This window comes from Cebus imitator, unplaced genomic scaffold (genome assembly GCF_001604975.1).
Source record: "Cebus imitator isolate Cc_AM_T3 unplaced genomic scaffold, Cebus_imitator-1.0 Scaffold0, whole genome shotgun sequence".
Classification (NCBI taxonomy): Eukaryota; Metazoa; Chordata; class Mammalia; order Primates; family Cebidae; genus Cebus; species Cebus imitator.
The window spans coordinates 6,978,805-6,993,334 of NW_016107315.1; the positions used below are offsets into that span (position 1 = coordinate 6,978,805).

General features: G+C 41.5%; 1 protein-coding gene across 1 annotated transcript in view; it reads left to right on the forward strand.

Annotated features, from left to right (window-relative positions):
- Positions 1-1,327, forward strand: part of KIF9 (kinesin family member 9) — a 46,700-nt gene extending 45,373 nt beyond the window's left edge. Inside the window, exon 22 of the mRNA XM_037730143.1 lies at positions 1,021-1,327. Coding sequence (XP_037586071.1) covers positions 1,021-1,071 — 51 coding nt within the window. The 3' untranslated portion in view covers positions 1,072-1,327. The remainder of the gene's footprint in view (positions 1-1,020) is intronic.
- Positions 1,328-14,530: the final 13,203 nt, after the last annotated feature.

Genomic DNA, 14,530 nt, shown 5'->3' on the forward strand with positions numbered 1-14,530 from the left:
GTATTGGCCATTTTTAATGTTTAAGATATACCCTTCCTTCAGCACCTCTTGGGTAAAAAAGAAAAAAGAAATTAAAATAAAGATATGCTCATGCACAAACTTTTCATGCAGATGTTATACTTGAACTATTCCATGTTCTTTTGATTCTATGTTATAGTTATTTAAATATATATTTTTAATGTAAGAAATATATAGATCATATTTTTCGTGGTCAAAATCTGTTTCCTGTTTTACTGAGTCTCATGGTGGCTTGACGGTGGGGTGTGTGTGTGTGTGTGTGTGTGTGTGTGTGTGTATTGAAATCATGAGCTTGTGTTTGATTGAACTGAAGCTCAAGGAGACCTGAACATACATTGAGATTACTTTCTTTCTAAAAAGGTTTGCACTTGCTTTCTGCAGTTAGCCATGGGGCATTATCAACCCAGGACCGTTTTTACTCTCTTCAAGAATTCTGGTTTAATATGAGAACTTCAATTTAGACTTCTACTTTGCGGGGAACCTAAGATTCATATCCATGTTCCAAGCTAGTTTTGGCATTTGGCGCCTTACAGCCCATTGTTTCTGTTTCAGCCCACTGTTTTCATCTGCTTTCTAAGAGCCTAGCGATGCATTAAGAAGGTGTAATTTGTGAACATCCAGTTGATTGCAGTGGCAAAGAGAGGGCCCTTCCCAATACCTGTCCCCTAATTCCTTTGGAGATAGAACCCTCTTCTTTTCTTTTGAATCTATTCCCTGTCAGAAACTCTCAAGTATGCCCTTGAAACCTACATGCCTCCTTTCAAATATGCCTGCCAGACTGTTTTAAAACAGTTTTACACACTTTCTTTAGGATAAAAGAATGAAAGAGTTTGAATGGAATGTTATTTCTCACAGAGTTGGGGCTACTCAGAAGGAATCCTTGTCCACAACCCGTGATGTTTGCAGGAGTAATGATAGGGTGAATGTGAGTAGCCTGGTCTGAGTCCCTGCTAAGTCTATCCCTCCTAATCAGTTCCTGTTTTCTCCTCCCTCTGTGTCCAGCATAATTACTTGAAAACCATGATGGGCCTCCAGCAGGCACATAGAAAATAGAGCCTCATCACCTGTACCTTAAAGGACAAGACCATCAACTCCAGCCTGCTGTAGTGGAGCTGCTCAAACACCTGCCCACAGCTGCAGCCTCTCTACTCCAAGGCTGGGACTCAGCACAGAGAACACACATGGCCTGCCTGCTGGGAGAAGCATCCTCCAAGGACGCCCTTGCTCATCTCCACAGAGCACTTTTGGTTTTAATTCACTGTCTTATATGCAGGGACAGGATAAAATAACTTTCTAGTTTGGACTTTTAGTGCTCATCTAAGAACTTTGTCTTATTTTCTCCCTGAAAGGACATCTTCTCTTTGTATGTGTGAGGTCAGAACTGAGTCTCAAGTAGGAAAGCAGAAAAGTAGCTCAGCCAGGCTCCTGGTAGACCTTTGTCCCATTGGTCAGCCTCTTTCCTGGATAGACATCCTGGGGTGGGGGTGGTGAGCTTGTCTGAGGAGCTCTGCTTCTCACAGCTCCCTCAGACCCTAAGTTCCCTCAAGACATCTTTTCTGTGTTTCTGAGCCAGTGAAGACAGTAGGAGGCCCTCCTTCACTTGGCAACCAGGGGAGCATAAGGTCTCGTCACTGAGCCCAGAAGGGGATCAGGCAGAGCTGGCTCCATGTACCAGGGAATGAATGAACAGCTTCTGGGAGACATGTCCTCTGTGTGTTCCCAGAACACCACGGCCTTCCCTATGCAGCATGTACCGCCGCAAGGCACCAGGGTGCCTCCCCTCCCCACTTTCTCTCTCTTTGTAGGCTGTGCTAAGCACAAGTGAAAGTGGGCGATCTACCCTAAATAGGAACTGGGATCACTGTCAGGGCTGGACAGGGAAGAGAGAAGATATCACTCTCTAGTCAAGTTCTGAGGCTGCAGCTTGGGCTCTTGGTGGTGGCACCAAAGGGAAAGAGTTCACTACTTTGCTCAGAAAACAAACTCAGGTCCTCTGGGGCCTTCCAGGCTGACTAATATTCCCCTGGGTTGGTAAACTGAGTCTCTACTGAGTGAAAAGTTTCAACACTTCCTTGGAATTGCATCTCACTCCTCTTCTGTTCTTGTGGGCCAAGGCCTTGGCCTGGCACTCTGTGGGTGCTCCCCCATCTGATGCCTTCATCAGGACCTTGAGGTTGCCGCTATTCTTCCAACAGTGGGAGAGGAGGTTCTGCTCACCTGGCAGCCCTGTCATGGGAAGCTGTGAGAGAAATCACATCACTTCTGGTGGGTGATGTCCAGCTCTGGAACTAAAGTATAACATTCTTCTAAATACAGTTGACCTTTGAGGCCAGGCATGGTGGTTCATGCCTGTAATCCCAGCACTTTGGGAGGCCAAGGTGGGCGGATCACTTGAGGCCAGGAGTTTGAGACCAGCCTGGCAAACATGACGAAACCCTGTCTCTACTAAAAATACAAAAACTACCCAGGCGTGGTGGTACACGCCTGTAATCCCAGCTACTTGAGAGGCTGAGGCATAAGAATTGCTTGAACCTGGGAGGCGGAGGCCGCAGTAAGCTGAGATCACACTGCTGCACTCCAGCCTGGGGAACGGTGAGATTCTGTCTCAACAAAAAGAAAAAAGAAATACAGTTAACCCTTGAACAACACAGGTTTGAAATGCACAAGTCTACTTATACATGGGATTTTTTTCAACCAAAGGTGGATTGAAAACATAGTATTCAAGGTATGTGAAATCCGCATATGCGGAGAGCCAACTTTTTGTATATGCAGGTTCCACAGGGCTGAGTGTAGGACTTACGCGTGGATTTTGGTATATGCAAGGGGCTCTGGAGCCAATCCCACATGTATACCAGGGGATGAGTGTACAAAGTAAAATTTGCAAGAAAGAAAGGGAACTGTTAGGAGCTAGAGTTAAAGGAGGAACTGAAAACTATAGTGATCAGAATGTGAATGAACTGGCTATGGCTTCTAGGGACCAGGAGAAGGTATGTGAGCGCATTGTTACTCTTGAGGGTTAAATATCCACATACGTGTGAGAAATAAGACTTCAGCTCATGCCATGTAGGAAGCTGGAAATGGGGCTGCCTGAATAAAGATGGCACCCTGAAGGCTTCATCACTGGTGAAGAGGTAAGCTAGAAAACCAGATGTCTAATTGTCTCCCTAAACATGCTTTACCCATGACCTTTTTTAGCCTAATTGCTCAGGATAAAATCCTTAGTTTTGTACTTCATTCCTCTCTCCTCTCGCACCCCATGCTGAATCTGTCCAGAGATTCAGTAGGCTTTACCTTCTTACTGTATTCAAAATCTGACCACTTCTTCTTACCACTTGCAACAGCTTTTTGTCTCCTGGCTTCCCTTTTTGCTCTCTATTTTCAGAACAGCAGCCTGGCTGAACTTTTTTTTTTTTTTTTTTTGGAGGCAAAGTGTTACTCTGTTGCTCAGGCTGGAGTGCAGTGGCATGATCCTAGCTGACTGCATCCTGGAACTCCTGGGTTCAAGCAGTCCTTCCACCTCAGCTTTCAGAGTAGGTAGGATTACAAGTGTGAGCCACCATGTCTGCCCCTGTTTGACCTTCTGAAATATGTTAGATCACATTACACCTCTTCTCAAATTTTTAATGGCTTCCTATTTTGCTCAGAGTAAAACCCAATTCCTTAAAACTTTCACAAGAGCCTATATAATCATGACTCCTATGATTTCTCTACTCTCACCTACTCTCCCCTTGCTCACTCTACTCCAGCCACATGGGCTTCCTTTCTTTTCCTCCCAACATGCCAGATAGAAAGCTCCTGCTTCAGGGCCTTTGCAATGGCTATTTCCTCTGCTAAAACATTATTTCCCTGTGTGTCCACGATTCACTGAAGTCCTTGCTTAAATGTAACTTTTTTTTTTTTTTTTGAGATGGAGTTTCACTTTGTTGCCAGGCTGCTGAAATGCAGTGGTGCAATCTCGGCTCACTACAAACTCTGCCTCCCAGGTTCAAGCATTTCTCATGCCTCAGCTTCTGAGTAGCTAGGGTTACAGGCATGCACCACCATGCCCAGCTAAATTTTTTGTATTTTTTTTTTTAATAGAGATGGCTTTTTCACCATGTTGGTCAGGCTGGTCTCAGCCTCCTGACCTCAAGTGATCCACTCGCCTCAGTCTCCCAAAGTGCTGGGATTATAGGCATGAGCCACCACACCCAGGTTTATGTCACATTCAGTAGGAGATGCTGTCATGCCTTGACCACAGTCCCTTGCACTTGCCATTCCTACTTATGGCTTCCTACTGAAAGCATCTGCCACTTTCCACATTAAGGCTTTGTCTACATAGGTGCTCATCTGCTTCAGGGTAGCTCCAAATGTCAAGGAGTTAAGGATACCTTTAGGAGCAGCCCTCAACCAATGAATCAGTGGATTAGCATCTCAACGTTCTCCCCTTTGGGTAGAACAACTCCTCTGGGGCATGTTTTCCACGAAATAGAACTTTCCCAGGACTTCCCAGCATAAACACACAGATTCACACATACATGAATGGAGCCAAAGAAAAAAATAGTTGCTATATTGTTATTGGGTTTGTCAATGAAATGAAAACATCTTAAAATATTTAGACTGGGCACAATGGCTCATGACTATAATCATGGCACTTTGGGTGGCTGAGGTAGGAGGATTGCTTGAGCCCAGAAGCTCGAGACCAGACTGGGCAACATGGCAAAATCCCATGTCTATAAAAAGAAAAAATTAGATGGGCATGGTTGCACTCCAACCTGACAACAGAGTGATACCCTGTCTATATATATACACATATATGTATGAGCCAGTGCACCCGGCCTGTATTTTTAATAATACATATTATTAAATTTGAGGAGAAAAGTAAAAATAAGAAAACAAAAAAACATAAAAAAGATATATGATATATGTAACATTATTTTAACAAATTTAATTTTTATTTCTTTTGAGACAAGGTCTCTCTGTCTTACCCAGGCTGGAGTACAGTGGCATAATCTCAGCTCACTGGAGCCTTGATCTCCATAGGCTCAAGCAATCATTCCACTAAAAATCCTGGCTAATTTTTTTTTTTAACTTTCTGTAGAGATAAGTTTTCACTGTATTCCCCAGGCTGGTCTCCAACTCCTGGGCTCAAGTTATCCTCCTGCCTTGGCCTCCCAAAGTACTGGGATTATAGGCATGAACCACTGCACCTGGCCTATATTTTTAATAATATATATTATAAAAGTATAATGAAAAGGATATGGTTGAATCAGTATAGCACCTTAAGTTTCTTTGTTCTACCTTGAATCTCTTTTCTGAGATTCAAGGCAGGACAGAAAGCTCTGGAGAGTCTTCCCTCATTATCTTTAATCCAAAGGGCTCAGATAACTCTATTGCTATGTGCTCTGGCACTGCAGGGAAGTTCCAATCCACCTGCTCCACACCATCTGGGCCCAGGGAGTCTCGGTCTGGGCTTGATTGTTGGTCAGGCATTGCACTTTTCTGAAGCAATACAAAATAGAGACAGATCACAGGCTTTGGGCCAGAGACACCTGTTTAGATTGTGATTCTGTATCTTACTGACATTTGACGTTGAGCAAGTTGTCTAATTTCTCTGCCTTCCTTTCCTTGTGTATAGAACAATGATCACAGTAGAGCTTTGTGGAATGAAGGAATTAATGTATGTCAAGTGCACAGTAGGTACTCAACGAATTGAAACAGCCATGACAGTAACAATAACTATAATAATAAAGATGTGAATGTACCCAGCATTATGTTTGATAGGTGACTACTTTGAAAACACACATGCATGCACATACATATACATTTGCATGCACACATAAAACCAATGTCAGGCTCCCCTCTTCACTCCCCAAAATGGATTTTGGATTTGAAGAGGCAGCATTTGGGCCAATATTATCTCTTTCCAGTTAATGCTGACTGTCATGGCATTTTAAGACCAATCCCCAGCCAGGCACGTGGTGGCTCACACCTATAATCTTACCACTTTGGGAGGCCGAGGCAGGCAGATCACTTGAGGCCAGGAGTTCGAGACCAGCTTGGCCAACATGGTAAAACCCCATCTCTACTAAAAGTGAAAAAAAAAAAAAAATTAGCTGGGCGTTACAGGCATGTGCCACCACGCCCAGCTAATGAAAACTACAAAAAATTAGCTGGGCATACAAAATAATTGGAAGGATAAAAGAGGGCTGAATTTAAAATTTCAGACCTTGACATCATGCTATGATGTGACCTTTGTTATACAATGGCTCAAATCTGACACAGGAAAAAAGCAGACTTGGTAAACATAAGTAAGATAAAATAAAACCAGTTATGGCTAAAACTCACCATAGTAAGTTTTACTAACTGAAAATTGACAAAATAATAAAATTTTCATCAAAATATAAAAATTTGACTCAAGAAAACTAGATTTGATAGCATAAATGCCACAAAAGTCACACTGACAAAAGCTATTATTTGTTATATTATTAAAATGGTCAAATATTTAAATATTTTAAAATGTACAATAACCTCCATAAAATAATTTTTAAATATTTGAGTTTTTTTCAAATTATTAGTTTTGAAAACACATTTTAAATGAAAAAAATCACATTAGCAGTAATTTGTAGAAAATGTATGAAGGTTTTTACCACCGGTTTGTGTCTTCTCTTATTTCCTTGAGCAGTGGTTTATAGTGCTCCTTGAAGAGGTCCTTCACATCCTTTGTTAGTTGTATTCCTAGGTATTTTATTCTCTTTGTAGCAATTGTGAATGGGAGTTCGTTCACTCATGATTTGGCTCTTAAACTTAATATGGAACCAAAAGAGAGCCCACATAGCCAAGACAATCCTAAGCAAAAAGAACAAAGCTGCAGGCATCACACTACCTGACTTCAAACTATACTACAAGGCTACAGTAATCAAAACAGCATGGTACTGGTACAAAAACAGAGATATAGAACAATGGAACAGAACAGAGGCCTGGGAAGTAATGCCACACATCTACAACTATCTGATCTTTGACAAACCTGACAAAAGCAAGCAATGGGGAAAAGATTCCCTGTTTAATAAATGGTATTGGGAAAGCTGGCTAGCCATATGCAGAAAGCTAAAACTGGACCCCTTTCTTACACAAAAATTAACTCCAGATGGATTAAAGATTTAAACATAAGGCCAAACACCATAAAAACCCTAGAAGAAAGCCTAGGCAATACCATTCAGGACATAGGCATAGGCAAGGACTTGATGACTAAAACACCAAAAGCAATGGCAACAAAAGCAAAAATAGACAAATGGGACTTAATTAAACAAGAGTTTCTGCACAGCAAAAGGAACAATCATTAGAGTGAGCTGGCAACCAACAGAATGGGAAAAAAATTTTTGCAATCTACCCATCTGACAAAGGGCTAATATCCAGAATCTACAAAGAACTAAAGCAGATTTACAAGAAAAAAACAAAGCCATTCAAAAGTGGGCAAAGGATATGAACAGACACTTTTCAAAAGAAGACATTTATGAGGCCAACAAACATATGAAAAAATGCTCAATATCACTGGTCATTAGAGAAATGCAAATCAAAACCACATTGAGATACCATCTCACGCCAGTTAGAATAGTGATCACTGAAAAATCTGGAGACAACAGACACTGGAGAGGATGTGGAGAAATAGGAACACTTTTACATTGTTGGTGGGGGTGTAAATTAGTTAACCATTGTGGAAGACAGTGTGGTGATTCCTCAAGGATCTACAAATAGAAATTCCATTTGAACCAGCAATCCCATTACTGGATATATATCCAAAAGATTATAAATCATTCTATTATAAAGACACAGGTACATGTATGTTCACTGTGGCACTGTTTATAATAGCAAAGACCTGGAACCCACCCAAATGCCCATCAATGACTGGACAAAGAAAATGTGGCACATATACACCATGGAATACTATGCAGCTATAAAAAACACTAAGTTCGTGTCCTTTGTAGGAACGTGGATGAATCTGGAAGCCATCATTCTCAACAAACTGACACAAGAACAGAAAACCAAACACCATATGTTCTCACTCATAGGTGGGTGTTGAACAATGAGAACACATGGGCACAGGGAGGGAAACTTCACACACTGGGGTCTGTTGAGGGGTGGGGAGTGAGGGGAGGGACAGTGGGAGGGTGGGGAGGGATAACATGAGGAGAAATGCTGATGTAGGTGACTGGTATGGGGGATGGAGACAGCAAACCACCGTGGCATGTGTGTACCTATGCAACAATCTTGCAAGATCTGCACATGTACCCCAGAACTTAAAGTACAATTAAAATATATATATATATATGTGTGTGTGTATATATATATATGTGTGTGTGTGTATTTTATATATATATATATATATATATATATATATATATATATGAAAATGTATGAAGGGATTAAACAGGCTTAGTGGAGCTTGCTCAAGAAAATATTTTCTCAAATTTATCATTGTTGATATGATTCTGATGAAAATAATTTGTATTTCCAAACAGAGTCAAAACATCTGGCTGGTAAAATAGTAATAATAATGAGATCAAAAGGGTCTCTGAGTAAGAAAATAAAAGTTTCTCTTGATAAAATCCAGCTACTGTCTAGCTGTTGGACCTGATGTTCAGAAACAGCTCCCCGACTTTTTTGGAGGTCATTGTTTTCCAGTTGCTTGGGATTTCTTTTTTCTTTTTTTGAGATGGAGTTTTTGCTCTTGTGTCTAGGCTGGCATAATCTCTGCTCATCACAACCTCTGCCTCCCGAGTTCAAGCAATTCTTCTGCCTCAGCCTCCTGAGTAGCTGGGATTACAGGCATGTACCACCACAACTGGCTAATTTTTTGTATTTTTAGTAGAAACAGGGTTTCTCCATGTTGGTCAGCCTGGTCTTGAACCCCCAACCTCAGGTGATCCACCTGCCTTGGCCTCCCAAAGTGCTGGGAGGATTACAGGCATGAGCCACTGTGCCCAGCTTCTTTTCTTTCTTTTTTAATGAAAATATAGGTTTCTGTAAATACAAAGATTTATAGGTGATAAGTTTGCCCAGAGTTTAGGGAAAAACTGTGAAAGACTTCAAAATGGACCAAAAGATGAAGTCTGGTGTCTTCAGCAGACAGCAAGGTGGTATCTAGCAGCCCCTTCCCAATTACGGGATTTTTTTTTTTTTTTTGAGACAGAGTCTCGCTCTGTCCCCCAGGCTGGAGTGCAGTGGCACGATCTTGGCTCACTGAAGCCTCCACCTTCCAGGTTCAAGCGATTCTCCTGCCTCAGCTGGGATCCCAAAGTGCTCGGATTACAGGCGTGAGCCACCGTACCTGGCCCAATTATGGGATTCTAAGGTGCTCTGGCATTGCGTTGTCTTTTGAGTTATTTTCAGTTCAGTAAATTGTAGATAATGGATAGAAATGCAAATATACTTGTCCCTAGACATGGAAATTCTGTTTCCCCACCCAACCCTTTTTGAAAAAAAGACAGTTTTATATCTATTTGCAAATTTGTTTCAGCATTCCCAACCTATATAAGTTTGGTAATTTTATTATTTTTTAATTTTTAAAATTGATATATAATAGTTGTATTTTGTGATACATGTGATATTTTGATACATGTATACAATGTATAATGATCAAATTGGGATAATCGAGATATCCATTACCTCAAACATTTGTCATATAAGTGTGGTACTTTAAGTTCTCCTTTGAACTTGTAAAATCCTACTGGGTCCCTCATTAATTAATGAGTTAAATAAAATATTTGTCTGGGTGCTGGTGGCACATGCTTGTAATCCCAGCATTTTGGGAGGCTGAGGTGAGAGGACTACCTGAGGTTAGAGGTTTGAAACCAGCCTGGCCAACATGGTGAAACTCCGTCTCTACTAAAAATACAAAAATTAGCTGGGCGGGGTGGCAGCCGCCTGTAATCCCAGCTACATAGGAGGCTGAGGCAGGAGAATCACTTGAACCCAAGAGGCAGAGGTTGCAGTGAGCTGAGATCGTGCCACTGCACTCCAGCTTGGGCGACAGAGTGAGACTACGTCTTGAAAAATAAATTAATAATAATAATTAATAAAATGTTTGATACATATTCATTATATATATGACAGTCATGGTGATAATTTGTTTGAAAAGTTATCCTTTAATAAAAAATATATGGGCATTTTTCACTGTTGTAGACAACATCAATTGGTTCATGTTTTCTGGAGAACAATTAGGTAGTGTATCCCTAGAGGCTTAAAAATGTATATATTGGTACATATTTTATGCATGAGTACATACTTTTTGGATAAAATTTGACAATACCTTTAAGAATTTTAATTGTCTTTACTGGTGGTGTTTCATAAACATATTTTATTCCATTGTAAATTTTTAATAGTTTTATATTATTTTATAAATGCAAATTTTAATTTTATTTCCATTAAAATTTAGAACCCAGGCCGGGCAAGGTGGCTCATGCCTATAATCCCAGCACTTTGGAAGGCCAAGGTGGGCGGATCACTTGAGGTCAGGAGTTCAAGATTGGCATGGCCAACATGGTAAAACCCTGTCTTTACCAAAAATATAAAAAATTAGCCAGGTGTGGTGGCATGCACCTGTAATCCCAGCTGAGGAAACAGAATCACTTGAACCCAAGAGGCAGAGGTTGCAGTGAGCCGAGATCATGCCACTGAACTCCAGCCTGGGTGACAGAGCAAGACTCCATCTCAAAAAAAAAAAGAGAACCCAGTGGTGGCTTGTGTCTATAAACCCAGCATTGGGAAGCAGAGGCAGAAGGATTGTTTGAGGCCAGGAGTTCAAGGCTAGCCTGAACAACATAAGGAGACCTAGTGTCTCCACATAATTTTAAAAATAAAAAATTAGCTGGATGCGGTAACACACACCTGTGATCCTAGCCACTCAAGAGGCTGAGGTAGGAAGATAGCTTGAGCCCAGGAATTCGAGCCCAGCCTGAGAAATATAGAGAGACCTCATTTCTACAAAGTAAAAAAAGAATATTAACTCTCCAAAAGATCCCCTGAAAAAACATGTTTGTCAAGTAAAGCTAATTTTATTAAACTTAAGGAGAACACCAACTTGAGAAAGCCGTAATTGTTTCTCAGAAGGAGAGAGTAGGGAGGATATTTTTAGGATTTTAGGGCCTTAACTTGGATATTTTCAGGAGGGTCTTGCAAAGCAGGAAACTGAGATTAGGCAGAGTTTATGATATAATAATTTTGGATTGATGAGCACAGTGAGGCAAAAGTCTTTAAGCAAGTCTTGGTAACTTAGCTTCTAGTTTTTTGCTTTTTTTGAGACAGGGTCTCACTCTCGCCCAGGCTGGAGTGCAGTGGTGTGAGCCTCAACATCTGGGCTCAAGTGATCCTCCCACCTCAGCATCCTGAGTAGCTGGGACTGCAGGTGCGTGCCACCGTGCACTAATTTTTGTATTTTTTGTAGAGATGGGGTTTCACCATGTTGCTCAGGCTGGTCTTAAGTTATCTGCCTGCCTCAGCCTCCCAAAGTGTTGGGACTATAGACATGAGCCACCACACCCAGCCAGCTTCTAGTTTTTATAAATATGTTCATTTTGCTAGTTCACACTCTCATCTTGCAGGAATGAGTCTTTCTTTCTTTTCTTCTTTTCTTTTTTCTTTTTGAGACGGAGTCTCACTTTGTTGCCCAGGCTGGAGTGCAGTGGCACCGTGTTGGCTCACTGCAACCTCTGTCTTTTGGGTTCAAGCAATTCTCCTGCCTCAGCCTCCCAAGAAGCTGGGATTACAGGTGCCCACCACTAATTTTTATATTTTTAGTAGAGATGGAGTTTCACCATGTTAGCCAGGCTGGTCTTGAACTCTTGACTTCAGGTGATCCACCTGCCTTGGCTGGGGTTACAGGCGTGAGCCACCTTGCCTGGCCCAGATTGAGTATTTCTTAAAGCAAATAAGTTATTTTTGCTTGTTCTCAGTATTACTTAATGCAAGGACAGGAAAGTATTCCTGGTCCTAGTATTTTCTAACCCAGGGACAGGAAATTAATGTTGGTTTCAGTTCTCTTTGTCAGGATTCTGCAAACTATTTTTGTTGTAAGAGGAGATTGGTTGTTAGTGTGTCCTGCTATGGTGGCATAGTTACTGAAAAATACAGTGATAAGGCTTGTTGTTGCAGTTAACACCTAATGGTGCCATTTCATCTGGCTTGAGCAACTTGTTTAAGTGTATGACAAGGCAGTTCCCAAGTCTCTGGCAGGTTACATAATGTCTTTGGCTGAAAATAAATTATGAAAGCAGCTCACTCTCTGATTTGACCAGTAATTTTGTTATACCCTGTGGTGCTAAAGGAATTGTCTAAACAAACACCTGAAGGGTATAAATAAAACATTATATGTTTATTATTCCCAAACCCCTCATGGTCTTCACTGTGTGTGCCATTGTCAAGGATGCTCAGCAAGCATTTTGTTGTTGTTGTTTTATTGATTTTCCATCCTATAAAGATTTCCTTAACCAGATTTACTCAATTATTAGCTATGTAAGACCCAGAACTCTCCTGATGACTATATGAGTTTTTCACTGCTGATGTAACAAGTTACTATGAACTTAGTAGCTTAAAACAACATAAATTTATTATCTTAGGGTCAGAAGTCTGACATAGGGCTAAAATCAAGGTGGCAACAAGGGAGAATCCATTTCCTGGCCTTTTCCAGCTTTTAGAGGCTGCCCACATCCCTTGGCTCATTGGCCATTTCTCCCATCCTCAAAGCCATCCCTCTGATCATTCTTCCATAGTCATGTCTCCCTCTGACTCTCCTCTTCAGCCTCATTCTTCCACCTTTTAGAATCCTCGTGATGACACTGGCCCTACCTGGATAATCCAGGATAATCTCTCTGTTTTAAAATCAATTGGTTAGTAATGTTGCTTCTATCTGCAACTTTAATTTGCTTTTGCCCTGTAATCTAACATATTTACAGATTCCACGTGTTAGGACATGGACATCTTTTGGGATGAATAGGAAAGGGTACATTATTCTGCCCTCAATGTCACCAAGTGACTAGATGGACTTGCTGATGTCCTGGGCTACCACATGGGCACTGATGACAAAGTCAGGAAAACCAGAAGTGATTATGAGGTAGCTATTTTGCCATTTGGCTGAAGTCAAACTCAAATAATAGATTTGATAGTCTGCCAAGGCTGAGACTGAACTTCAGTACATCCCTAGTACCCTATGACCCAGCAATCCACCTCAAGAAATTTATCCTGCAGAATAAATTACTCATACAACCTTGCAAAGTTATATTACAAGAATATTTACTGCCACATGATTTATAAGAGAGAAAATTTGGAGACCAATATCTATCCATAAAGAAATGGTTCATAAAATATGCTACACCTGTTAGGCTGGGCACAGTGGTGACTCACCCTTGTAATCCTAGCACTTTGAGAGGCCAAGGCGGGAGGATCACTCTAGGTCAGGCGTTCGAGACCAGCCTGACCACCATAGTGAAACCCTGTCTCTACCAAAAATCAAAAAATTAGCCGAGTGTGATGGTGGGCACCTGAAATCCTAGCTACTCAGGAGGCTGAAGCAGGAAGATCGCCTGAAACCTGGAGGTGGAGGTTGCAGTGAGCTGAGATTGTGCCACTGCACTCCAGCCTAGGCGACAGAGTAGTGAGACTCCATCTCTAAATAAATAAATAAACAAAATGAGGTAATATAATCTATAGGCTAGGAAGATGTTCATGCTTTATGGTAGTTTTTATAAAAAAGCAAGCTATGGAACAATATGCATAGTATGACACCATTTTACATTTTATTAATGTGTGTGTCATACATATATGTGTGAGTGCACAGAGAAAAAGGGCTGGAAGGATATTGCTGTGGTCGGAATGTTTGTGCGCCCCCACAAATTCATATGGTGAAAAATAATCCCCACTGAGATGGTATTAAGAAGTAGGGCCGACCGGGTGCAGTGGCTCACACCTATAATCTCAGCACTTTGGGAGGCTGAGGTGGGCAGATCACCTGAGGTTGGGAGTTCAAGACCAGCCTGACCAACATGGAGAAATCCTGTCTCTACTAAAAATACAAAATTAGTTGGCTGTGGTGGTGTGCACCTGCAATCCCAGCTACTAGGGAAGCTGAGGCAGGAGAATTGCTTAAACTCAGAGGCACAGGTTGCAGTGAGCCAATATTGGGCCATTGAATCCAGCCTGGGCAACAAGAGCAAAACTCAGTCTCCACAAAAGATCAGTGCCCTTATAAAAGAGGCCTGAGGGAGCTTGTTTATCCTTTCTACCATGTGAGAACACAATGAGAAGGAGCCATCCATGATAAAGACAGCCCTTAAGGACACTATTCTGCCAGGGCCTTTATCTTGAAGTTCACTAACTCTGTAAGAAGTAAATTTCTGTTGTTTATAAGCCACCTAGTCTAAGGCTTTTTGTTTACTTGTTTGTTTTTCAAGACAGGGTCTTGCTCTGTCACCCAGGCTGGAATGCAGTGGTGCAATCACAGCTCACTGCAGCCTTGACCTCCTGGGCTCAAGCATCCTCC